Source organism: Scomber scombrus, chromosome 2 (assembly GCF_963691925.1).
Source record: "Scomber scombrus chromosome 2, fScoSco1.1, whole genome shotgun sequence".
NCBI lineage: Eukaryota > Metazoa > Chordata > Actinopteri > Scombriformes > Scombridae > Scomber > Scomber scombrus.
Genome location: NC_084971.1, coordinates 207,517 through 235,350, shown reverse-complemented (window position 1 = coordinate 235,350; position 27,834 = coordinate 207,517). Strand labels below are relative to the sequence as shown.

At 40.5% G+C, this 27,834-nt stretch overlaps 2 protein-coding genes across 3 annotated transcripts in view; both read right to left on the bottom strand.

The window, feature by feature from the left end:
- The window catches only part of vps37c (VPS37C subunit of ESCRT-I), a 28,300-nt gene extending 26,836 nt beyond the window's left edge, over nt 1-1,464 (bottom strand). Inside the window, exons 1-2 of the mRNA XM_062427196.1 lie at nt 610-1,464; nt 103-212 (exon numbers count right to left, since the gene is read on the bottom strand). Of these exons, the coding sequence (XP_062283180.1) occupies nt 103-195 (93 nt within the window). The 5' untranslated portion in view covers nt 196-212; nt 610-1,464. The remainder of the gene's footprint in view (nt 1-102; nt 213-609) is intronic.
- Nucleotides 1,465-13,860: 12,396 nt separating this feature from the next.
- Nucleotides 13,861-27,812, bottom strand: si:dkey-9i23.16 (uncharacterized protein LOC571915 homolog). 2 transcript variants are annotated; one of them, XM_062427281.1, is made up of 6 exons: nt 27,668-27,809; nt 18,401-18,482; nt 18,175-18,285; nt 16,915-16,971; nt 16,297-16,467; nt 13,861-15,986 (listed from the first exon to the last, which is right to left on the bottom strand). In XM_062427281.1, the coding sequence occupies exons 2-6, from the start codon at nt 18,479-18,481 to the stop codon at nt 15,879-15,881; spliced, it is 528 nt and encodes a 175-aa protein (XP_062283265.1). In that variant the 5' UTR covers nt 18,482; nt 27,668-27,809; the 3' UTR covers nt 13,861-15,878. The 2 variants fall into 2 exon arrangements, with proteins under 2 accessions (XP_062283265.1, XP_062283274.1); XM_062427290.1 differs by lacking the exon at nt 18,175-18,285 and having other exon boundaries at nt 27,668-27,812.
- Between the last annotated feature and the right edge of the window lie 22 nt (nt 27,813-27,834).

The following is a 27,834-nucleotide window of genomic DNA, read 5'->3' as shown; positions in this document are numbered from 1 at the left end:
ATGACCATTATGCTGCCCAATAACAGCAAATACTCCCTGAAAACCAGATGTTGGCTAATAATGACGGACGCCAAATGTATAGTGAAGCATCATCATCTTTACCTCGTCAGACTCCAGAGCTATAGAATCCACCCTTTCTGGGTTATCCAGGAGCTCCTGTAGCTCTGAATGGCTCAGGTCCTGAAGCTTCTCCATTTGATTTGCCACGATAGCTGTCCATCATAAGCGACCAGAGAAAAAGAGTTAAAAATAATGGGAACAGAAAGTGGATAGTCAGCCTAACTGCTGTATTGCAATGTTACTAAGCTTGGGTGGATAGTTATCAGTAATCGACTTATAAGGCCATTGTTACACAAACCAAATTGCCTACAGCTGTCCTGAATGAAACAACCACAGAGTAGGGATTACAGGGCAACTGTAGGCTTTAATAAGTAAACAGATGCAATCAAACATTATTGATAAAATGTTTTGTACACATTTGGCAATAGCTAGCTAGCATAATAAAGTCATACTACATGACTTGTCCAGGAGAGTGACTTAGGCCACAAAACAAAACAAGCTGTGAAGCCGAACAGAAAATGAAACGGTTGAAAATGAACTGGTACTTACACGATACTAGCAAACCAGATTTAGCACGACACTGACTGGTGGTGACATCCAACACCACCTCTTTATTTCCACTGCCAGGGGACACGTCCACAGGAGCTCCGACCTGCTTGACGGATCCAGCTCAACAAGCCGCAGAGGTATTTTCGACGCACTGTGGTCGGCAAGCTAGCTAGCCAAACGGCCGGTGTCCAATCTCACCTGATGTTTCCGCGTTTAGCAGTGTGATGACAACAACAGTCGGTATGATCGCAATGTCAGGCACTCGGTCGCCGTCAACTTCGAGGGAAGCTAAGTGATTTGGCGATCAAAAACGGATCCCAGAATAACGCCGCTTGGTCCCGAGTTTCTGTGTAAAACGTCTATGTGTTCCGATTATGCTTACTTTGACATACAGACGACCGCAACTAACAGAATATGTCAGAAAACTGCAAAATGTGTGTTAAAATAGCAAAGTTTCACTCTTCACTGACAGACACCGCCGCCATTTTAGGGAGCATCCACATTTCATGATTTGCGGGGGTGTTCGGACAAAACTAAAATATTATAAAACAGTACTGACAGACTGTAACTCCAGTTTTATAAATATAGACGTTTAAAATATTTACCTTTTACCAGCATATGTAAGGGAAATTATTTTAACTGGGCCCGCTTTGCCTCTTGTGTACCTTGTATCGCATGGTGGTGGTGGGGTCCTAGGCTCAGCTGATAGAAGGGAAACCCCTATGTGACAATTATGTTCCATCTCCCTACCAGTGTACTCCCAACACTACCATATCTATCACCCTGATCCACTGGAGGAAAGGAGAGGCTCACCATTGCTGCCAAGGACCACTCAGTTTAATTAGAGGACACAAAGCGGGGTTGGACAGAAAAAAAACGGACCATTATGTCTGGTTAAACTATTAGCCTAACCTCCTCCTGTAGGTTGTGCAAGGGAAGCTGATCGGATTGTTATAATGTTCATAATTATATTTATAATTTATAATTTACATTTTGCCTAGAACCTACCCAACATGAATAGTGATCATTTTATGATTCATGTTACTAGGCAGTCATGTAGTAATAATGATAAACTATTCCAAACCGAAACCGAGGTTACAAGGGGCTTTTCAAAATACAGTATGTACCATGTAAGCTAAACAAAATGAAAACGTCATACACAAAACAATAAAAACAATGATCAAAGTGAGATAAAACAAATGTTAAAGAAACACATTAAACTAATGAAAAACAATTAGAAAATATATCACAAATGCCAGTCTGTACAGCTGTTTTTTTTTAACGAGGCACTGCCTTAGCTGATCTAATACTGAGTGGGAAGTTCCTTCTACAGCGTTGGAGCCACAACAGTAAAAGCATGAGTTCCCTTAATTTTAAGCCTGGACCTTTACATTTAGCAACATTTGAATTTCTAATCTGAAAGATGTTGGTACACAGTAAGGCGTTAGGTTTAGATGTGTAGAATCTTAAATTGAATTCTGTGATGGATGACGAGGCAGTGTAATTCAGCCAGGACATAAGTGATGTGTTCCCTATGTTGAGTGTTTGTAAGAATCCTTGGTGCGGCTTTCTGTACTTACTGTGGATGGGCAACTGCTGCATCATTTAGACAAGTGAATGAATCACTGTAAATACCGGTGTACAAGTCACACCGGTGTATAAAACGCAGTCTATTTTGGGGGTGTCATGCTGGGAAAGACTGGTTTATTTGAATGCACCAGTGGATATTCACTTATAAACACATATGATTAAACTCCAAAACTTTTCAATTTACTTTTATTTGAAACACAACAAAACACACATATTACACCTAAAACAGTTGTGTTGGGTTATTGGATAATGGTCCGGTAATGATTTGCTTAACTGAACTGGACCGGAATATTAACTCTGACCGGGTTCGGGTTAGGCTGACTTTCAATGAAACCTTTTAAAATAACTCGGTAACTTTAGGTGACATACAGTGTGTAGCTGTATGCTTAATTGAGTCCCAAAAACTCTTCAAACCCGTCGTTGTGCGCAAATATTGCTGCAAGGCCAACCAAGCACACTGTCCTCTGACTCTGAGTCAGTCCCAGAGTCAAAAAAAGCATCATCCTCTGTTCCAACCAGTGGAAAAACAACAAAGTTAGTGAATCTTTATTCTTCAGATCTCTGCTCATACTGTGTGTCTCTTTCACAGCTCAATAAAAGCTGCTCATCTGTGCGCTTTTGCATATCATGCTTCAACATCAGCTGCTCTCCCACACTAGTGTCTGAAATACTTCTGATCAACACACTGACTTAGCACACACCGGTAAACCTGCCTGGTTTTATTTTATTTTTTCCGTGCAACATACAGCAGTAACGAGTCATCAATATTTTTGAGAACTGTTCTATAATTTCAATTAAGTAAGGAATAGTTTTTTCACCGTTAGTTAAATACATCATAAGGTCTTCTGCATACAAACTAAGTTTATAACACTCCCTCCCTACTGTTATACCGCTTACCTTTTCTGACCGACGAATCTTTTGGGCCAATGGTTCTATAGCCAGCGCGAAGAGTGCTGGGGATAACGGACATCCTTGTCTTGTGCCTCGTGTAATTTTTTATTTTTTTTCTGATAGTAACCCATTGGTCTAGACATAAGCTGTGGATGACTTTAAATTGTTTTAATTAAGTGTATTATTGCGCTTGGAAAATTTTAGGCCTCCAATATTTCATACAGGTGGCTCCACTCAAGGCGGTCAAAAGCTTTTTCCGTGCGACATACAGCGGTAACGAGTCAATCAATTTTTCGTAATTAGCTGCCTGACACCGCTGTTTATAGGACTTTATATTTCTAAGTGTGGATGCTCACATCTTTATGTTTAGAGTTATAGTTATTCTTATACGTTATCATTCACAGGACAGCCTTTTACATTTCTATAATCATGTCCAGATCCAACCTTTCTCTGTATTTTACTCCTGTATAGGACACACCGGTGTATAAGACGAGGCCAGCTGACAGTCTTGCCTGGGCCCGGGACGAGATAATCTTAGATGGGCCCCCCCCGCACCCGGACCTCTCCTTTTCCCTTGCTCTTCCTCTCCTGTTCCTCTTCCTCTCCTTTCCTCTCCTCAGTGTTGGGGAAGCTACTTTGCAAGCGTAGCTTGTAAAACTACATGTAGTTCAGCCTGGCAGTAGTTTGAACAAACTACATTTCTACCTCTGGAGAAATGTAGTTTGTAAAACTACAGCTAAAAAAAGTAGTTTTAGCAACTACTGATACTCATTTAACTCAGCTTTAAATAAATGGTCAACATACTGAAGGTTCACCATAGACATGTTGGGTAATATATAGACATGTAGGTTAATCTATAGACATGTTGGGTAATATATAGACATGTAGGTTAATCTATAGACATGTTGGGTAATATAAAGAGAAAATGAAAATCCTTCCCCAATACCCACATGTAAATCAGAAATGTAAATCAGTCAACAAAAAATTTAATAAATAATACAAAGAGGCAGACATATTCTAGATCAGTGTGTCTTGAACAACAATGTTGGCATGTCATGAAATGATTCATGCCTTTTTTCAAAGAGAGTTCTGGAACACAATAATGGTAAAATAAAAATTATATTATATAGGTCTTTTTTTAATAAAAAATATTTCATGTGCAGGTGGTCGAGTGGTTAGAGCGCATGCCATATGCTGTTAAATAAAGGCGTCTATGCCAACAAAATCTTTAAAAAAATAATATAATAATATTTCATGTTATTGACCAAAATTGTAGTTTGTAAATTGAGTAGTTTAACTACAAAATGACCCAAAAAGTAGTTGAAATATGCACAAAATATGAATGTAGTTTAACTACCAGCAAGTTACAGCAAATTGTAGTTAAGATGTCTCTCACCGGTAGCCTGACTCTGTCCCTCCATTGCGGGGCAGCTCTCCCGCATCACTCTCTCGGTCACCTGACTGCAGCTGGATCTCTCTCCTCTCTGACGGAGCTACCAAACTCAACTGTTTCTGTCAAATATAACGTGTTGTGTCAGGCTTTTATACAAGCCAATGGACGTTAACATTAGAGCTGACCTGTTAGGTTACGTTACAAGGCTGCCGGTAAACGTTGGCTGCACTGTTTCTTACCTTGCTCTACCTTGACTTTACTAGTTCCAGCTTCACCGTCACCAACTTCTTTTATTTTTTATATTTGTTTAGAAAATCTCTAAGGCCTCTATTTTCTTCTTCTCTTCTTCTCTTTTCTTTACTTTTCTGAGCACTGGACTTGTGCTGACTGGACATTTTTAGCTACTGAACTTCAAATGACAACATCAAATTTTGATCAGTGGCCAAGCCATTTTTGTGTCGGGGTTGGGGGGGCAATTAGGAAGAAAACAATTAAAAGATTTTATGTAACTCAAATTTTCCACATTTTTTCCACAAATAGGCCTATTTTGAAAAAATGATTCCATAATTTAATGTGGGCCCAGTTCTGGGCCCCCCCTACCCTGGGCCCGGGACAACAGACCCGTTTTAATTTTAGCATGTATGACATTATCCAGCCTACAATACTGTGTCTAATATGCAGTTAACTTTATTAATATAGCATCTTTCAAGAGCAGATTTCAAAAAGCACTTCTGAGAGGAAATAAAGAATGAACACATATACAGACATAAAACACAAGAAACACTATTAGCCTACTTAAACAAATCTTGCTGGGCTTAAATACTTATGTGCCATAGAATAATAGATAAAAATTAAAGCCGCAAGCGGCGATGGCGGGCCCTCGCTCACCCATGCCACCGCGGGGCCTGAGGCATGGCGGGGCTGTGGCGTGAAGCAGAAAGTGAGAAAAAACCTGGAAGGAGGCCAAAAATGCAATGTTTCGTTCATCCAGTAGGGGGCAGTCACAGGTTGTTACACATATGGTCTGGTGTGGTCTGGTGTGTTCAGGGCAGCCACTCATCAGTCATGTGAAGTTTGGAGTAAATTAGACAAAGCATGAAGGAGTTATGAGAGGTTCTCGTATGTACATGGCGAGCACGCCAAAGTTAGTTGAGCCTTGGCAGACACGCCCTTTGACCTACGGATGCGCAGAGCACAACTTAAGCTCAGCTAGGTCTGGAGATGTTGCGTACCTAATTTGAACTTGATCGGGCGAACGCTGTGGGAGGAGTTAATTTTAGGCGGGAAAAATCAAAACCAAAATTGCCGACTTCCTGTTGGGTTGAGGTCATGAGGTCAAGAGGCTTTTTTGCATATGTGGGTATAATACATATGTGTACCGAATTTTGTGAGCATAGGACAAAGTTAGCAAAATTCCGTATGGGCATTTTTGGACTTTGTAGGGGGCGCTATTCCGCCATTCTGCATCGACCATGTGCGACCACCCAAAAATATCGAATTTCGGATGAGGCCGGACGTCCGTGCAAAAGTATAAGCATTTTCGCATGTGGGAAAGGGGCGAAATTGGGGCACGAAATGTCGGAATAATAATAATAATAATAATAATAATAATAATAATTAAAGCCGCAAGCGGCGATGGCGGGCCCTCGCTCACCCATGCCACCGCGGGGCTTGAGGCATGGCGGGGCTGTGGCGTGAAGCAGAAAGTGAGAAAAAACCTGGAAGGAGGCCAAAAATGCAATGTTTCGTTCATCCAGTAGGGGGCAGTCACAGGTAGTTACACATATGGTCTGGTGCGGTCTGGTGTGTTCAGGGCGGCCACTCATCAGTCATGTGAAGTTTGGAGTGAATTGGACAAAGCATGAAGGAGTTATGAGAGGTTGATGGTTCATCCACCAGGGGGCAGTAGAGTGTAACAAAACACAAGCGGTTGCGTTCAGGGTGGGACAGTGATTACACATGTGAAGTTTTGTGGTTATCGCACAATGATGATGTAAAATATGGCACTTCCTGTTTCCACTAGGGGGCGACACGAGTGAGATCGCCTATGAGCGAATGGAGACGATGAGGTCGGCACCCTGGACCTGTGTGCCAATTTTCATGATGATACGAGTTCAATAAAGCCATCAAAAAGCCAAACGTATTTTCATGGCGAGGAATTGATTGTCGCCGCGTCGCCACACGGACGCCATTACTCGTAGCTTCACAGTCTTCATAATGTAGCTTCACCAACTGGTTCTGAATGAAGTTGATGGGGCAAAGTATGTAATTTTAATGAATCTTAGTTAACTTCCTGTTACCACCGGGGGGCGCTATGAGTTACGTGGGAAGTTAATATATCGGGACGTTCAGGGCGGAGCCATCATCATGTCCAGCAAGTTTGAAGCTGATTGGATGAAGTATGTGGGCGTGAGAGCCACTCGTATGTACATGGCGAGCACGCCAAAGTTAGTTGAGCCCTGGCAGACACGCCCTTTGACCTACGGATGCACAGAGCACAACTTAAGCTCAGCTAGGTCTGGAGATTTTGCGTACCTAATTTGAACTTGATCGGGCGAACGCTGTGGGAGGAGTTAATTTTAGGCGGGAAAAATCAAAACCAAAATGGCCGACTTCCTGTTGGGTTGAGGTCATGAGGTCAAGAGGCTTTTTTGCATATGTGGGTATAATACATATGTGTACCGAATTTTGTGAGCATAGGACAAAGTTAGCAAAATTCCGTATGGGCATTTTTGGACTTTGTAGGGGGCGCTATTCCGCCATCCTGCATCGACCATGTGCGACCACCCAAAAATATCGAATTTCGGATGAGGCCGGACGTCCGTGCAAAAGTATAAGCATTTTCGCATTTGGGAAAGGGGCGAAATTGGGGCACGAAATGTCGGAAGAATAATAATAATAATAATAATAATAATAATAATAAACATTACAATTTCAATAGGGCTTTCGCCAGGCGACTTGCAGTCGCCGCTCGGGCCCTAATAATAATAAACATTACAATTTCAATATAGCATTTTCCCCCGGGGGTCTTCCATACCACATGATTACTTGATTACTTGATTACTTTGGAGTCACTTGCACTTTGGGGTCACTTGCACGTTGGGGCATGAACGAATTTCAATAGGGCTTTCGCCAGGCGACTTGCAGTCGCTGCTCGGGCCCTAATAAGCGCCCTTCCATAGATTCTTGCTAAGAAACAGATAACACTTGTTGACAGTAGATACTTACACATCAATGGGCTGAATAAAGATGAAATATGGGTGTTGGTGTTGGAGGCAGACTGGCAGTTGAATAAAATCATATGGCTAATACAGTTTAAATGTGTTGTGGCAGGAATTCAACTTTGGCCTCCAGCCAAGTCCTCTTAAATTTAGGATTTATGAATGGATTCTGAATGGACATATGAAGATGAAGATGAAGATGAAGCCACTACAAATTCCCCCTGTTTCCGTGATGGCTCCTTGGCCGCCCCTTGATAGGTCCTTGACTGGCCGATAATGGAAGCAGGGGGGAAATGCGATGACGTGTCAATGAGGCCCCGACTGGAAACGCCCCTAAACTGCCTGAGTGAAAACCAGTTGCAATGCTTCATTTGTCCACGGGGAGGCGCAGGTATTAGTGCAGGAGACCCGAGTTAGTTTTACACACTAATATAACTTGTATTTACTTCTATTCTTCTTCATAAAGTAGCCTTATACTATATGTTGTTGTTATTGTCACTGTATCGTCACTATGTGTCTGTGTAATGCTGCTGCTACACTATAATTTCCCAGCTTGGGATCAATAACGTATATCTATCTATCTATCTATCTATCTATCTAATGAAGGGTGCAATATAGTTTAATTCATTAGAAGGATGCAATTGAAGATACCGTACATTTTACAGGACCTCTGACAAATCATTGTCACTGTCAAACCAAGAAATAGCCCATGTGACATACCCCGTCTAGTGATTCAAAACAGGACGCGCTATTTACTGTAATACATAGTATTTCAATGGACGGTGTAAATAATGTAAATAATGTCACGACTATTTTACTACATATTTCTTACTATTATTGTTCTTATAGTTTTTTGTTTGTTCGTTTGTTTTTTTGTATTTATTATTTATTGTTCTTTATTCTTTTCTTATTGCTGCTATTATATTCTGACACTGATACTGGGTTTCCTTTATCCGGTAATTACAAAGTCAAAAGTCAAAATGAAATGAAATGAATGACGTTGGCGCACAACGGGTTATGAATGGAGGGGGATCTCCCACTCGAGGCACCCCCCGAAAAGTCACTACTCGTAGCCAATCGTAAGCCCTGTTGAGACAGACTGGTTTACACAATCCTTCTCCTGTCGGATTACCTCCGAAATCATCATCCTGCGTGTCATTGTCAAAAGAAAGTAAAATAGATAAAACTTTGAACTCGCTTGAGAAAACACGTCTCTGTCCGTGCAGCTAACATTAACCTCAGCTCCAGTGAGTCTGTTCAATACTTTTATTTTATTGGCAATATGTTATAAAACATAATTGTTAAAATAATTTGATCATAATGAGAGCAGGCGTAATAGAGCCGTGGGAGGAAAAATTCAAAGGATTCACAGTTTGCCATGAGACATGCACAGGTGTGGGGGGAGGGGGGCATTCACTTTGAAAGACAATGGAACAGGCTCCCAACCATCCCCCCAAACCCATCATCACCCCGCCAAATCCGCACCCCTTCTCAGAAAGTACTGTAGTTGCAACGGCCATGAACACTCTTGCATGATTTGTGTGGCAATGGAACCAAATAGTCCATTAAGCCCAAACAAAAAGTTAAGCAATGATAATGCTAATAAAGTGGATGGGCTTACCTGACTTACAGCATGCACTGAATAGACCGGGGTTGGCTTGCACATTTTTCAACAATTCTACAATTCACAAATTAGCAGACGCTGAACTACTCATTCTCAGCTTTAGCACTCTGGCATAATTTGTGTGAGAATATTCAAACCAGCATCAAATGAAAGGTTAATCATCCTGTAAATTCCCTGTTTTTACGTTTGTTTCTAATTTCTCACTGTCAAATGTTTATTTTCATATAAATAAAGCTGCGTTGCCTTGTCTTGCCTTGCCTAAAATCAAATACAGTCGTTTACGTTTTTCCATTTCGTATAATTGATCTGAGCCTAAAATTGAAATATGAAAAGCATTTTTTCTTTCTTTTTTGTGTTAGATTCAAAACAAATAACAAAATAATCAGTCAGTAGGCTATTTAATTTTTTGATTTGAAAATGTGTTCCGATTTTTTGCAGTATGAACTCTTGCCAAATCCTGTCACGCACACTTTGTTTCTCTTTCTAGCACAAACATCCCATTCATTTTCCTTTCTTCACTGCTAAACAATAAAAACACTCTTAAAATACTCTACAGGCAAACACACTTCCTGTTAACCAAGAGAACATCATTAAACACATATTAAACTCATGGCACTTAGCAGAGAACCATAGAATTATCGGTTAAGATTTGATTTCCATCATATAACAACCTGAAGGTTGTAAATTCAGTTATTTTCGGGTTGTATGCATTTACTTAACAAAGTTATGAAAATGCAGCAGAGTTTTTCCTCTGAAACATTATCAATAAGTAACTGCTACTGCAAAGACTCGAACCCAGGTCTCCCGCACTAATGACGGACACGCTGCCCGTTACGCCACCGCTCCGGTCCTATGTTGTAATGTGTCTAACTGGCAAACTTACGCTTGTATGCATTCACTGAGGAAAGATTATGAAAATATAATACAACTTTCCCGCCAGAAATGTCTTTAAAACAAACATAAGATATGAAACCTTTCTAAATTCGCCCTTTTCTGTTGGCGTGGAAGATGAATATCCGCCATGTTTTCACGTTGTTATAGGCTATGTCTAGGGTGCAAATAGACACTCCGCATTTTTTATTCAAGATAGTCATGTATCTGTGTCTGCAAATTGTTTGCTCAGTCATGGTCTTCCTTGAAATTTAAAAAAAAAATTTCTAAGTTGTGGTGCGTGCATATAAAAAGTCAGTGGGTTATGTTAGGTAGTAAGTAAGTTTACTGGTTCGGATGACCAGTAAAAATTCATAGAATATGTGGGCTATTCTGTGACAGAAGCGCCATCACCTGGTCATACCCTGTATTACAATGAATAGGTGGGTTTACAGGAAAAGATAGACACGCCCAGGAGAAGGAGGGGGTTGCTGAGTCGGCTGGCAGCTGGCTGGGAGTCAGCTGCCATTCAGCTGGCTTTCAGCTTGAATGGGAACTTTCAAGGGGCTTCATCTGTACCTTTAGATTGTATGACTGGTGGAAAACTGGTTGCCTGCCAGGTTAAATGGCAGCCTGTTCTGCCACCCAGGAGAATTTAACATATACATAAGCAACCATATAACATGTAGCCTAACATATAATATATATAACAAAGTATTCATTCAAGTATGTTTTTAACTACAGAAGCATCAGCACCAACCCCTGGTAAGTTTACCCTGATCCCTGATCAGTTCACGATACCCCTTTTCCATCAACTGGAACCTAGTGCTGGTGCTGGGCTGGTTTGTTCTTCTAGTCCAGCGAAGACTTGGTGCCACTCTGGAACCGTTTTTTTTTGGGCATAGAACCAGTTCTTTGTCTGTCGAAACAGGAAAACTGGTTCCAAATTAAGCGCTGGCCCCGAACCAGCACTGGACCTACCTTGGTGGAAAATTCGTACTTGAGCCTGTTATTAGGGCTGGGCACCAGGTTAGCTTGTAAGCGTGGTTGCTTGAGGCTCTTAGGGCACCACATGAGACTCTTAGGGCACCACGCCCTGAGAGCCAAACGGTGGAAATGGCTAACCCAGAGCTGTTCACAAGTCATTTTTTACAAATCCAAGTCAAGTCTCAAGTCTTTGAGCTAGAGTCCAAGTCAAGTCTCAAGTCTTTGAGGGTCAAGTCCAAGTCAAGTCTCAAGTCTCTGGTCAAGAGTCCGAGTCAAGTCTCAAGTCTCTCGCCAACACTAAATCAAATTCAAATTCTGACCTTAGAGCTGTACAATCCTTCATCCTGATCAGTTAGCCTTGCGAGCACCTGCCCATGTCTGTTTTTGTGGTGTTTTAACTGTCTGCTGTCACTGAAGTTTGTATGTAAGTATCTGTTTGTATGTTGAGATGCCCTCTCCTGAAACTGTAACCAAATCTACCTTCAGCTATTACCTTGACCTAGACCTTGATATAGGACAGTATGAAAATGTATCAATTGTAGGTTCACTATAGAGAATCTACTGCAATGTGATGTGAAGAAACATACACTAAGAATTATTTCAATTCCATAACTGTATTTTCTTCAACCATAAAATAATAATTTTAACAATGTTGTAAAATACAACAAAATGAACAAAACATGAACATCACAGAAACACTGCAGTTTAACACTGTGGTACAAACAGATGTTCATTATTTTTTTCTCCAAGCTGCCTTTTATCTGCTGCTTAACACAACACACAGCAGGGAATGTGTGGGGATATTATAAAATATATATATATATATATAAAATGACCATAGTTAACGCAACGTTGTGTTTTTTAATAATTAGTAGCGGAGCCACTAAGTTAGTGGCAGTAAATAACGGAGTTGCAGTGGTTTCCTGTCTGAGCTTTCAAAATAAAACCTTTGCTATTGTGCGCTTCTTATTATTATTAACAAACAAATTTGGGGCTTGTCAATTACAGGAGAAATGACGGGAGGGCGGCGGGAGATGGTTTCGAAATATGGGAGAACTAGGGAAAAACGGGAGTGTGAAGGCTTTGTATCCAAACGTAATGATCTGAGGCACTCCTGCTGAACTTGTCGCACTCGCCATTGTCAATGTCTGATACTGAAGATGCGCGCTTCACACACGGCGCATGCGTGTGGCATGATGTTGGTGTTTACATCTAGCTCAGAGCCAGAGATCATACAAAAAGATGAATGACAGATAAATAATGAGAATAATAATAATAATATGAAATAAAAGTTGTTCGCGAGTCTCAAGCCTCGAGTCGAAGTCAAGTCTGAAGTCTTTTGAGGTCGAGTCCAAGTCGAGTCTGAAGTCACAGTTTAGTGAGACTTAAGTGCAACTCGAGTCAGAGTCGCGAGTCCGAGTCCCCAGCTCTGGGCTAACCCAAATCGCCAACTTTTTTTCTTTCTTTTTTTTTTTACAAATCTGGGCCAAACATTATAGTTTTGTTGTGAAATGTGTGCTTGTTACCACCTTTGGACTATGAACAGAAAAAAAGAGGTAATAGAAGAAATAATGCTCTAGCTAGGTGTGCTTGGGAGTGGGCAAGGGGTCATGGCAGTAGTGTTTTATTGTGAGATGTGTTATGGTTGAAGGAGTCAGCAAGCTTCCTCATTAGCTGAAGATCTAATATCTGCAGGGTGTTTCTTGTTGGATAGCACCATATTTGTTGTGTTGTGTCATTATGCTGGTTACATTTTTGGGAGAGAGGAAATGCATTAAAGAATGCATAAAAACATCACATCCTTTGAATTTTCATGGGAAAATCCAGCCCGGGTACTTCAAATCAGATCACAGAGTCTCAGGCAACTGAGTTTTCATTTTTTAAATTACATTAGTACCTGACCCATTCCTTCATTGACAATAAAACATTGATTAATACATGTGCTTCACAATCATACATATAGAACCTTTGAAAGATGAAAATACAACCAATATAAAATTATATTTAAAACAATCCATTGATAGACTTGTCCATAGATAAAAATGAAGGATTATGACATACAGTATTCCTAAATAGACAGCAGTTCTAAGGTAAAGATAAATCTCTCTATATCTCTATCTAAGTCTCTCTATGAACAAATGCAGCCTTTTAATGGCTAAAAGTGTGTTTTATGGTTTTGTCCTGAACATCTTGTAGCAAGTAAGAACACTTAAAACATACAGGTGAACGCACATTTCTGGACATTTTTAACAGCAGCATGAGAATCTCACTAAAAAGATGATATGTTAGGACAGTCTCTGCATTTTAATAAGCTGTTTTCACTGTGACAGTTGTGTGAAAAGTAAGATAGACATAATAATATCTAGAAATCATCAAGAGTTCTGTCAAGGCATTTGCATCTCTGAATCAACACGTCTTAGGTAGTTGCCAACAATGTATTTGGTACATATATGGTAAATACTGAGTGAAAGTCACTCACTGTGTTGAGAAACAGGAACTGAACCTGTATATTAACCCTGCCTTTGACAACAGGCCTGCTTTGACTTATATACTGCAAAGCTGTTTACCTGGGCAACAGCTGCTCTTTGATTGACTGCCCAGGCCCTGTAATAGAAACATTTGTAGCAGGTCAGTCCTGTCAGAAAGACCATAGATTACAGTATGGTAAAACACCATGAGTCTTAGAAATAGTTTATTACATCTTATGTGGACAGCATTTGAATAAGCCGTATTTTTGCACATGCAGGCTGTGGATAAAATGACAACAACACCAGAATAAAGCATAATCTTATATTGTATGGGTTTGTTGTTTTGTCCTCTCACAACAACAATATTTGGCCACCATTTAATGCTGTAACAAGTCGCTTCCTGTTGTTCATATTTGGTCATATGTTGCCCCTTCCTATACTCATCGTTTTCTATATATATTTTATTTATATTTTATTTGTTATAAAATTGCTAAACAACATATAATTCATATATATATGTATGTTTTTAATTGAGAACTGCCCTCCAAACGATTAATTCTATCGGTCAGACAAAACAGGAAAGGAGAATAGATTGTAGCCATTTTCTCTACAGAGTTTGTCTGTGATGATATGGACTTGGGTGATATTTCATAATTTGAATATCTCGCTCTTGAGCTGAAGAGAATTATTAGATTTGCCAGTGCTCATCATTACATTATATCAGCCACCAAAATATTCATCACTATTTCTACAAGATACCCACTTGGTATCATTATACATGATGTGTAAGCTGTGGAGTTTATGAATTTTTACTTATGCACTGTTGAAATTTTCAGCCATGTTATGGTCAAAACATGGTCGAAAATAACATAGGTAATATTTTCAAAAATGCATCTTAGCTGAAAAAAATGGAGGAAAACTAAATTTACAGTTCATTGTAATATATACCTATAGGCCATGACTGCATGTAACAAAGCAGTACATCTGGCACGAAAGGATTACTTTTCCAAGATTATTATAGAGAATACTGGGAGAATATTGCCCGCACCCCCCACAGTTATCTGCATCAAAATCTAATGAACTCACATTGTTTTTTTAATAACAGAATAACACCAATTAGAGCCAGTATTCCTGCTGGTGTAAACACAGATGATGGGACCATGGGAAAATTCATCTGAATTACATCAACTGAGCTTTGCAAGACTCACTGATTATAATTCCTCCGCTTCATGTATTGACCCTGTACCTACAGCATTTTTTAAGTGGTTGTGTTTCCAATTATGTCCTGGACATTATCAATACATCACTTAAAACAAAAAATCTTCCCAGATGTCTTCAAAACAGCTACTGTCAAACTCTTACTCAAGAAATACAACCTAGATAGTAAAGCTTTGTCCAGCTACAGGCTGATATCCAACCTTCCATTCATTAGTAGGACAATTGAAAATATAGTTTCAGTGCAAATAAACTCCTTTGTTAAAGAAAACAATATCCTGGAGGAATTGCACTCAGGCTTTACAACAAATCACAACACTGAAACTGAACTGAAATTAAGCACAGCGCTTGATAAGACTGACCAAAATGTACTAATCGTATGGAAAAGTGGGTTGGTCTTTGATCTGATTGTGTGTTAAACTGGGTTGGGAGGCTTACTTTAAAAATATATTCTGGTACAAAATGTAGTCGTAACCTAACCTAAGTATCACAATATAATGTAACTTGATTACTTTTTACTTTTACCTCAATAAAAAATCTGAAATAATAAACACGTAATGTGAAATAATAAAGACAAGAGAATCTGAGCTAGGCTAGCTGTTTCCACCTGCTTCCAGTCTTTATGTTAAGCTAAACTAATTGAGTCCTGGCCCCAGTTCAGTTAATTAAAGGACAGGTTTCAGTTTAAAACAACATAAAAATAGAGATCACAAAGGAATTTACAACTTCAAAGACACAAAATACATCATGTGTTGCCTGTTGTGCAAGTTGTCATGTTGGTGTCTGCTAGAAGTATTTGCTTTTGAATTGTATATTGTTAAAATGATGACAGTGTGTTGGTAAAGCTGACTTTGTGAAAAGTTAGGGTTAGGGTTAGGTTATTATCTATTACAGGGACACGTTTTGTTTCGAATAGAAATCATCTGACCTGTATCATGAGTGCTTTCCTTTTCAACATGTATGGTATGTACTTTGCAGTACAGTGTGTGTATGTGTGTTTTTGTGTGATATTAGTCTGTTTTAAGTGCTTTGAGAGCGGAGATGGACAGCAGGCAGTGCAAGACCACAGCACCAGTGTCATAGACCAGCAGCAGCAGTGTCACACTCCAGCAGTATGCCTATAGTCATCAAGAAAACACATCACACATTCATACACACAACAGTGACTAAACTGACTGATTATCTACATCATTGAGACAGGAAAATTCACCATTATCCCTTACTTCATAAATGTGGAGGTACAGTCGTGTTCTCTTTCCATTCTTTTCTATGTGCCCATGAATTTCCCCTTATCATCATCATTTCACCCATCTCTCTATCTTTCCCAACATCCAACATTTAGCATTTAACATTTATTGTCTGTTTTTGTTTTTGTTTTTCTTCACTTCAGAAAGGAAAGCAAGAGTTTGATGAAAGCAACATACTGACCGTGAGGATTTCCCCAGGACACTCATAAAATGAGGGTCTGAAATCAAAGTCCGAATCAACAGGTACACAAAGTTCTTCGCTGCGATCTGTGCTGAGGCTGAAGCAGTAGAGGCAGAAGGCAAGGAGTGCCACCAGCAGGCCAATGACGTTACTGCAGGCACAACCTCGAAGCTGTGGATGGCAACATCCATCACTATAGCACTCTGAAAGACCCAACACTGACTGTACTGCAGTAAAATATAAAGGAGCTGTTTTTTAGTTTTTTAAATATAAATTACTGTTAACATTTATCAAATAAAATAATTATACTAACAGTATTATTTCAAGTAAAGTAATATCACAGTAGCACAATTAGAAGTTGACTGTGAGTATTAAATTATATGGTTTATTTTATATGAGATTTTGTTGTTTGTATGGGTGAAAGCATGATATGTCAATTTATCAGACGCTAAAAAAACATTTTCAGAAACGTGTTGTCTCGTAACGAAGTAGGCAGACAGAAGTGATGCCCAACAGAATGAAAATACAGAAGGTACTAATTTTGGTCCTGATATTTCAACTGCTGGTTAGATAAAACTCTAACATTAACATTTAGATTAGCTTGTAATATGAACATACCAGTAGTCTGCTGGGGTTTCTCTCACTGGCCATGGTGAATGATCCTCCTGCCACAATCTGCAACACACACATACATGCACACACAACTATTAACTGCGCCACTGTCACAGAAAGGCCTGCAGAAACTAGTATTTCACCTTGTGATATTTGATAGCACTTACACATTACAATACACATTACACTTACAATACATTTGTTACATAAAGTATTATTTCACCCATTTTGGCACTAAAATTGAATGTGCTTTTCTGCTTGGATTGATTTTGTGCTTTAAGGTAGGGCTGGAAATGATGAATGACTTTGATGATTCCTGGTATTCCCTCTTTTTGTCTCCATGGACAGAGTTTTCTTGCTGAGCCATGTCAGAAGGTCAGTAACTACTCACTCAGTATTTTTATGTCAAACCGCTGAAACCTCATATTAGCTTCAGCTGAACCCTTTTGTCATTTTTACAACTGAATGAGGGCTGGGGTTTTTGTCCTCTATCTCTAAGATTGGAATTGCTGTAAGAATGTGTCTCTTTGTGGCTAGTATGCACAGGAGGAATGACTACAGCAACCAGTAACCTTTTAGATATACGTAGACATGTCAATACTGTATTATATAAACCTGAAGAAATGCAAAGCGATCCTTTAAGCTAAGCAGTCAATGTACAAGCACAGAATTCTTCACAAATACTTTTGTAAAGAATGAAAGATAATAATATGAAGAGAAATTCAACCCCTGTCTACTTTATCACATCCACCACCTGATTTTTCTTGTCAGTTTTGTAAAGCTACAACAATTGTCAGAAGCAGCCCCCCCAAGTAATATGTCATAAATGTGTTGGGTGATGGGTTTCAGACCTTGTTTGACCACCCAACACTTACCAGCACTTTTATTCAATGATCAGTATACTCAATACGGCTTGAAGATTTGCTCATTTGTACCTTAAAGCAGACCAGTATGACCAAGACCTAGGAACATGTACATATGTTGCCCTACATTATTCTTCTATGATGACTTTAATGTTGTGTAAAGTTACATGCTAGAGCAGGCAATACATAAGAGCTTGTTACATTTTGGTATATCCTTTCTTTATCCTTTTCCATTCAGGCCACCAAAGACTCTAATGAGTGCTGGAATTCCTGTTTTTCATTGCATATGACAGGCTTTTTATATTCAATGCTAAGTGCTCAGTCTGATAAGAAATGTGCTGCTGATTGCATTTTAGGTGTCTGAAACTACCAATAATAAGACTAAGAATCATGAAGTACATACTACAATTCCTAGGACAAGTGGCAGTATGAAGAGTTTTGGCAGAGTTTGGTCAGCATAAGCAAGTGGGACAGACAGCAGCACCTGGAACAGCCCCAGGAGGATGGTCACTACCTATATGGATGTAGACAGTTGGTATTACACCTCACTCAATAATAATAAATAAGAGTTAGACTTTAAACTCAAATAAAATGGATTCCACTCAGACTGAGTGGTGTTATAATCTCACCGCAGCAGTTTCAGGGTCAAACCAGGAGGAGAGTCGGTGTAACCTGGGTTCAGCTGCTGGCATCGCCCCCTCAGAAGACATACTACAAAACAGGAAACTGAAGTCAACCTCCAAATTATATAGATGTCATTTGATCCCAGGTTAGGGATGTACAATAGATGAACAGTACAATTAAGGGCATACTGTCATTTGATCAATAAATACCATATCTAATATCAGTGGTCAAAAATTCAACATAGGCCACAACCTAGAGATAAAACAGTGCTAATGATCAATAGACTAGAGTAATACATCAGTTTTTCTATATGAAATATTTGCATGAACTAAATGATATCTTAAATTTCGCACCCGCTTGTACACAAATAAAGGTGGATCGTTAAAGATTTTCAGTAGTTCAGGGTCTGATTTTAACGTGTACCAGTGTTTCATAAGTATTCATTTCACAGCACAATTCTTAGTAGGTGGTAATACATTCAACTGGAAATTCACTGATTCTTGAGACTCTGAGACAAAAACATGTCCCACTAAGAATAGTGCCAATTTCTTTGAAAATTAATTACATTTTCTTATTTAAAATAATCAGTGTTGATCATCTGAGGATGTTTTGCACAAATGTAACTTTTTTTCATACTACCCACAAAAGCATGTGTCCTCAGACAAGATCTTATTATTTCAATTTGATATGAAACTGTGAAAAGATTATTTAAAATGTAAAATATATATGCCAGATGAAAGAGTGAATTGAAAAAAGCCTTAAAAACTAAAATCAGTTCATTTTCAACAATATTTACTTTAATTTTGTGGTTGGCAAAAATGTGGCCTACGTTTTTGTCAACACTGTTAGATATTTATAAATAAGCAATAAAATCAAAAAACTATATGGTCAGTTATACTCCTGAGGACACCCTTTCCATTCTACACATCTGATAAATGAAACAAGGTCAAACAAGCTCCTGTAAGTTTGTTATTTTTTCAATATTTTTTACATCTTTATTGATGTTGCTGGTGTCACAACCATGACGTGTCAACATTGTCTCCTTTGTATATGGAGAATTCTTTTAAATTATGAAATTAATTCAAGCTACCTCTGACTACCAAGTCAGAGGTATCTAAAAACAAAGGGGAAACAAGATGACAACAAACAAACAAGATGGCTCCTGTATAGAACTCATGCATGTCATCTAAAAAAGTGTGTTTTTGTCAACACTGTCAGACGTCAACACTGTCAGGTTCTCTGTCTGACCATTATGATTTATTAGGTGGTGATTTATTAGGAGTTACAGCTTGAGAACAATTATCCAATTTTCAAGTGGCTTCTCATCATTATAAAACTGACAAAATGTTTTTGATGTTTTCTGATGATTATAACAATACTGTTAAACAATACTAGTTTATATTTTGCTGTTCATCATTATTATTTGATATAGAAGGATCACATTTACATGATGAGTTGTTATTTGTTCCACCAAATTGTTAAATGAAGTTGGTTAACAAGGAAGCATGGATTTGAGTGGTGAAAAGATTAGATTTTTTTTTTTTGTAATTAGACCACTGTCACCACTATCACCACTGCCACAGTCTCTGTTTCAAAATAGTATGCTTTCAATCTGTTTCTCCAAAACGGCTGATTTATTAAAGCAATTGTTTCTTTAAATGAAAGAATGTGTTAATTTATGTTCAAAACTGTTATTTTTTATATTAAATGCAAATGATAAGACTTGCATGATATAAGAATTTTCAAAGAGCACACGTGAAACAGCATAAAAAATGAATAAAAGGGAATATTCAACAATAAACAACATATTTGTGTACTTAAGGTGAAGACAATGGTTTAAATGCTCTACATCAGACCAAATAAGTAGGAATAATTAGCTTTTTATTGTGTCTGACTGTGTTGACAAAAACTAAGTGATGACAGGAAAAACACATTTTTTGAAAAAATTACAAAGTCAGGAGGTTGCACCGAAATATTACTTGATTGGTGAGAACTTGTTCTATGAATATATAGGTATAGATTTCTTAATATTTTCATTTACAAAATTAAAACCTGTTTTATCCAAATTCTCAAGAATCAGTGAATTGTTTCTCTTTTCTGCTGGCTGTTATTTAACAGGCCATTGCGTGGTTTCTCTAGGGCTGAGTTGTATGCTTGTTCTACCAAATCTTGAGGATATCCCCATGAGAGAAATTTTGATTTCATGTTGACTGCTTTTACTACAACTAGCAGTTCAGAGTATCCACCCTTTCTGGACTCCTTGGAGGGGGTGCTGGAAAGTGCTCCCTCTGGGGATTCCATCATTCTGCTGGGGGACTTCAACGCTCACGTCGGCAGCGACAGTGAGACCTGGAAGGGTGTAATTGGGAGGAACGGCCCCCCAATCTGAACCCGAGCGGTGTTCTGTTATTGGACATCTGTGCTCGTCACAGATTGTCCATAACGAACACCATGTTCAAGCATAAGGGTGTCCATATGTGCACTTGGCACCACAACACCCTAGGCCCCAGTTTGATGATTGACTTTGTAGTCGTGTCGTCGGACTTGCGGCCGCATGTCTTGGACACTCAGGCAAAGAGAGGGGCGGAGCTGTCAACTGATCACCATCTGGTGGTGAGTTGGCTCCGATGGCAGACCCAAACGCATTGTGAGGGTCTGCTGGGAACGTCTGGCAGAGTCTCCTGTTAGAGAGAGCTTCAACTCCCACCTCCGGGAGAACTTTGACCATGTACCGGGGGAGGCGAGGGACATTGAGTCTGAGTGGGCCATGTTCCGTGCCTCCATTGTCAAGGCGGCCGACCGGTCTTGTGGCCGCAAGGTGGTCGGTGCCTGTCGTGGCGGCAATACCCGAACCCGCTGGTGGACACCGGCGGTGAGGGATGCCGTCAAGCTGAAGAAGGAGTCCTATAGGGCCTTTTTGGCCTGTGGGTCTCCGGTGGCAGCAGGCAGGTACCGGCAGGCCAAGCGGGGGGCGGCGGCGGCGGTCGCTGAGGCAAAAACCCGAACATGGGAAGAGTTTGGTGAGGCCATGGAGAACGACTTCCAGACGGCTTCGAAGAGGTTCTGGACCACCATCCGGCGTCTCAGGAGGGGGAAGCAGTGCACCGTCAACACTGAGTATGGTGGAGACGGTGCCCTGCTGACCTCGACTCGGGAAGTCGTGGATCGGTGGAAGGAATACTTCGAGGACCTCCTCAATCCCATCGACACGCCTTCAGGTAAGGAAGCAGGGCCTGGGGACCCGGGTGCGGGCTCTCCTATCTCTGGGGCTGAGGTCGCCGAGGTGGTCAAAAAGCTCCTCGGTGGCAAGGCCCCGTGGGTGGATGAGATCCGCCCGGAGTTCCTCAAGGCCCTGGATGTTGTGGGGCTGTCATGGTTGACACGACTCTGCAACATCGCGTGGACATCGGGGCAGTGCCTCTGGATTGGCAAACTGGGGTGGTGGTCCCTCTTTTTAAGAAGGGGGACCGGAGGGTGTGTTCCAACTATAGGGGGATCACACTCCTCAGCCTCCCTGGTAAGGTCTATTCGGGGGTACTGGAGAGGAGGGTCCATCGGATAAGAACCTTGGATTCAGGAGGAGCAATGTGGTTTTCGCCCGGGTCGTGAAACTGTGGACCAGCTCTACAGCCTCTGCAGGATCCTTGAGGGTGCATGGGAGTTTGCCCAACCAGTCCACATGTGCTTTGTGGACTTGGAAAAAGCATTCGACCGTGTCCCTCGGGGGGTCCTGTGGGGGGTACTCCGGGAGTACGGGGTATCGGACCCCCTGATACGGGCCGTCCGTTCCCTGTACGACCAATGTCAGAGCTTGGTCCGCATAGCTGGTAGTAAGTCGGACTCGTTTCCGGTGGGGGTTGGACTCCGCCAGGGCTGCCCTTTGTCACCGATCCTGTTCATAATATTTATGGACAGGATTTCTAGGCGCAGCCAGGGCGTTGAGGGGTTCCGGTTTGGTGACCTCAGGATTGGGTCACTGCTTTTTGCAGATGATGTGGTCCTGTTGGCTTCATCAGACCGTGACCTCCAACTCTCACTGGATCGGTTCGCCGCCGAGTGTGAAGAGGCCGGGAAGAGAATCAGCACCTCCAATCCGAGTCCATGGTCCTCAGACGGAAGAGGGTGGTGTGCACTCTCCGGGTCAGGGATGAGATCCTGCCCCAAGTGGAGGAGTTCAAATACCTCGGGATCTTGTTCACGAGTGAGGGAAGGATGGAGTGGGAGATCGACAGGCGGATCGGTGCGGCGTCTGCAGTAATGCGGACTCTGCACAGATCCGTCGTGGTGAAGAGGGAGCTGATCCGAAAGGCAAAGCTCTCGATTTACCAGTCGATCTTCGTTCCTACCCTCACCTATGGTCATGAGATTTGGGTAGTGACCGAAAGAACGAGATTCCGGGTACAAGCGGCCGAAATGAGCTTCCTCCGTAGGGTGGCTGGGCTCTCCCTTAGAGATAGGGTGAGAAGCTCGGTCATCCGGGGAGGAGCTCGGAGTAGACCCGCTGCTCCTCCGCGTTGAGAAGAGCCAGATGAGGTGGCTAGGGCATCACGCCTCCCGGGTGAAGTGTTCACGTCCCACTGGAAGTAGACCCCGGGGAAGACCCAGGACACACTGGAGAGACTATGTCTCTCGGCTGGCCTGGGAACGCCTCGGGATCCCCCGGGAAGAGCTGGACGAAGTGGCTGGGGAGAGGGAAGTCTGGGTTTCCCTGCTTAGGCTGCTGCCCCCGCGACCCGACCCCGGATAAGCGGAAAGAAGATGGATGGATGGATGGATGCTTTTACTACATACATACAAAATTGTTAAAAACAAAGAGAATTGATATGTAATATTATGAATTTATGAATAGCTTTCCATGCTGCTCTTTATACTAGACATTGTCCCATGAACCGCAATACAATTTATTTTAAGTGTAATTATATGTATTCATCTTATTACATACTTTCTGATCCTCAAACAAACAATGAATTCATACCCAGAGCTGAAGTACACAATTTTTGCAAATACACCCTGTATCCTTACTAGACAGCTCAAACACAGCAGCAAAGTCTGGGCTAGCTCACAGTACTAATGATAACCAACCAGACCAGGCTAACCTTGATGCTAAGCCCAGCAAGCCCGATGTGGACAACACCTCGCTGTCAGCGGACATTGCTAAAATGTACGCACTACTCAAAGAAACATTGGAGAAACAAGAGGAAAAACTCAATATGATTCAGAGACTCACAGCTCTTGAAAGCAAGATAGCAGAAATTACAACACGTACTGGCAGTGCTTTAAGTGGAAAAAAAGAAGTGCCGGTACTGCCTGTATTCACCTGTTGGCATATGAGTCGGGCGGTCGGTATTGGCCGATCATCAAGTAATACATTCTGAATTTCTACAGTAAATAATAGATAAAGAAGACAATGGCGATTTTCACAAACTACTTCCATCAGAGAAGGCATGTTGTTGTCTGGAGTATCGGTAGCAAGAGTGGGTGAATGGTGTTCAGTGGGTGTGTTGTTTTTTTTGTTTTTTGTTTTTTGTTTTTTTGACCCTAGTATTGCCACTACCAAGCATTACGTGTGAATTTTTTTTTATTGCGTTAACCACTTCTCACTGACTCACTCACTGTAACAGATTGCTGTTATAATGGACCTCTGTAAACTGTGCACAGTGCACAGCATGCGTTCATATGCTGTCATATTCCTGCACTATCTACACATTGTTGGACTTTCCTCCCAGTGGCGGATTTTGATATGAGCAGTCAACCAGGGCAGCATCTTACCAGAGGCGCTGCATATTGGTGATGTTGAAGCTAGACTGGACTTTCTTGAAGATGCTAATAAAGCTCTGGAACATCATCCCCCAGCCACCAACACCAAAGTTGAACGACTTTGCAAAATTGACGACCCAGAGAACAATTTGTCAGTTTACCTGAGGGAAGCCCTCTCCTTTTTACGCAAAACCGTCCCATAGCTTCTGCTCCTGGATTATCCTGATGGTTGAGATCAACCGTGCTCACAGGACCACCACCAAGCACCAACCAGATGGAAATCATCCACCGCGAGCCATCCTCGTCAGGTTCCTCAGGTTCCAGGACAGAGAGCGGATTGCCACAGCGGTGCGTAAGGTGGGGATAGTAAAATAGAATGGCCACCACATAATGTCTTCCCAGACTACTCCAGACTGGTCGTTGAGATGCGCTCCAAGTTTAACCAATGCAAGCAGTTGCTACCAGGGTTACTATAGTTAACTAAAACTGAAGGATAGGTTCGGTAACTAGTGAGATTATTTGGATAGCACTCACCCTGGGGTGTCGGTCAGAACACACGAGACAGGAGACAAGATGGACCTTTAACCATTTAGTGGTTAAATGCTTTCATTACAGTAATCCAGTAGTATAGCACAACAGTACTGACTGACAACCTGACTAAAGGGCTACTGAATGCCTTAATTTCCTTCGGGATTATCGAAGTATTAATCTATCTATCTATCTTATCTATCCATCTATTTAACAATGTAAAGGTGTGTGGCCTGGAATAAAACTGAAATAAAATACACATACACAATTTTACTTACTTTAATGCATTATTCTTATGAAGGGGCTGTTTTACAATGTTCATGTATTGTTTGTGTTTGTAATTTACTGATCAAAAAGGATAATAAAACTATAAATCTCAAAAAAAGAAAACACTGTCACCCAGTTTTGCCTGCCCAGTAACAACAGTGCTATACCCCATATTAACCCTAACCCTAACCCATACTATTTTGTAAATACTCAGTAGTTTAGAAAGTTCTTCTAAAATAAAAATGTCTTATCTTCTTACTTCCTAACCTCTTGGCTTCTTCCCCTTTACTTTAAAACTAGAACTTTAAATAAATGCTAAATAATTTACTAATATGTTGGGTTGTATTGGACAGTGTCAGGGAGTACTGACTGGCTACACTATTACTGATATCTTCAAACAATCCTACAACATGAAGTCAGAATTGTATATAGTGTTTTAATGAGTTTATAGAAGGGGATATGTAGGGTAGATATTGTTCATGACAAACATGTCACTGCAGTAATAAGTTATTTGTAAAAAAAAAAAAAAAAAACCCTGATATAATTACTACACAATGTTTGAAAACTGTACATCTTGAGCAGAGTGTCGGAGAAACTGGGACACAAGGAAAGAAAAGACATGATTAGACCCAAAGAACAACAGAAACAGACTACATGATCCTACAACATCCTGCTGCAGAGTGCAAAAGGACAGTGGGAGGCCAATAAAACTAAGTGGTATGTGTGTTGTATATGTGCAAGTGGATTCATGTGTGTTTGCTTTGTGTGTATTTGTTTGGACAGGGAAGGGGGGATTGAGAAATACCAAACAGAATGAGGTACAAAAAGAGAGGAAAAAAGCTAACAAAGTGTGTGTGAGTGTGTTCATCAAAACCACATGTCAGAATCCTCTTGGGAAAGACAGGAATGCTGCTGGATGAGATGCAGATGTGGTGGGAGGAAGAGAAGAGAAGCAAAGGAGAAGTAGAAAGCAGAGAGTAAAAAGCAGTGGGGACTAAAACAGGGTCAAGTTGAGTTTGAAATTAATTAACGACAAAGTTACTTATTTTCCTTATGTTCACAATTGTTCAGTGTTGGTTCATTTAATGCATTTTCACTAAACCATGCAGTAGTCAATATAGTGTTTTTGTAAGGGGGTTAGTTAGAATTTACAACTGCAACCCAGTTTCCTTATAGTTTTCATAATAGTAAAAATAAATGCGTGGAACTGATGGACGCAAGACTAACAACATGATTGTCTTCTGTGAGGGTGAACATACAAGGTAGCAGTAGGTCTGTGCCCAACAACAACAACAACAGTTGTATGACATAAAGGCAACCAGCCAGTTTGACCAATCAATCATTACTTTATGTTGTTGTGCAAGCCTGAGTGGGCAAAGAAAAGTTGCAGGTACAGACAACATGCATACAGTCCACACATTTGCTTCTAGGCTGGATTATTGCTTTTCCTTATCACCAGCTTCCCCAACAAGTCTCTAAAAACTCTCCAGTTGTTCCAAAATGGAGCTGCATATATACTGACAAAAACTAAGCTTTTCTGCAGTGGCTCACTGTAAAAATCCAGAATAGAATTTAAAATCCTTTTCTTCACCTACAAACCCCCTAATGGTCAGGCATCATCATATCTTAAAGAGCTTTTAGTACCCTATTACTAGAACACTGTGCTCCCAGAATGTAGACTTTGTGATTCTTAGAGTCTCCAAAAAGGAATTGAAGGGACAGCCTTCAACCATAAGGCTCCTCTGTTGTGGAACCATCTTCCTCTTTGGAAGATGGTTCCACAACAGAGGAACCATCTTCCTCTGTTGATGGGGACCTTTCACTGTGCTCCTCTCTCTTCCTCTGCCTCTTTATTTGAACATATTCATATCCCATTAATGCATATTACTAACTTCTAACATCTGACCTTCTGTTGCAAACCATCTACTGCCTGTGGCTTCATATCACCTGCTGTCCCTTGGTCCACCGCTACCACTATTTTTAATCAATCAATTTTAATCAATCAATTTTTATTTATATAGTGCTAATAACAAAAGTTAGATCAATTATTATTCATATTACTCATATTTGTATTGCTGTTATCATTATTATTGTTGTTGTTGTTTTTATTGTCATTATTGTTGTTGCAATGCCATTGTTTATACCAAAGGGCCATTTCACAAAAGCAGAATTTAGAAACTAAAACTAAAAAAGTTAGACTTGACCTAGTCTTATTGCCCTGAGATAACTTTTATTGTGATTCGGTGCTAAATACATTTTGTTTGACTTGACTTGCATTCAGGTACAGACAGTTTATATTCAGGTAAAGACCACATTCAGGCAAGTACAAGGTACATCCAGGTACAGACAGGGTGCATATGGAACAGACAGTGTGCATACAGGTATAGACAGGATGAATACAGGTACAGACAGGGTGTATAAGGGTACACACAGGGTACACAGAGGTATAGACAGGGTGAATATTTTAATATGATAATTACCTTAAAGCTTGTGTTAAATTATCCAACACATAGTGTCCCACAAAATTGGGACACTATCGAAAATGAGAATATTCATATATTAGTATCTGATGTAAATGTAAACGCCTTTGTAAAATTAAACTTTATGCACTTAAACCTCATAATCACTGCCAAAAAAGTATTTTTTTTAAAAGTATACTGCCCTACTTAAACAATAACACTGGAAAATAATATTTTAAAAAACAGCAACGGGATACTTACATTAACGAAAGTTTGCGAGTGATGTCTTAAACGATATTGGGTTTTTCACAACGGAAAAAACGGAGTCTTGCGGTAGGCTTACTGCACTTCACACAAAACTTCTAACGGTGAAAGATTCCGACTAAGAAATTATTTCATGCAGGGAGAGGAAGCAAAGGAGGAGCTTG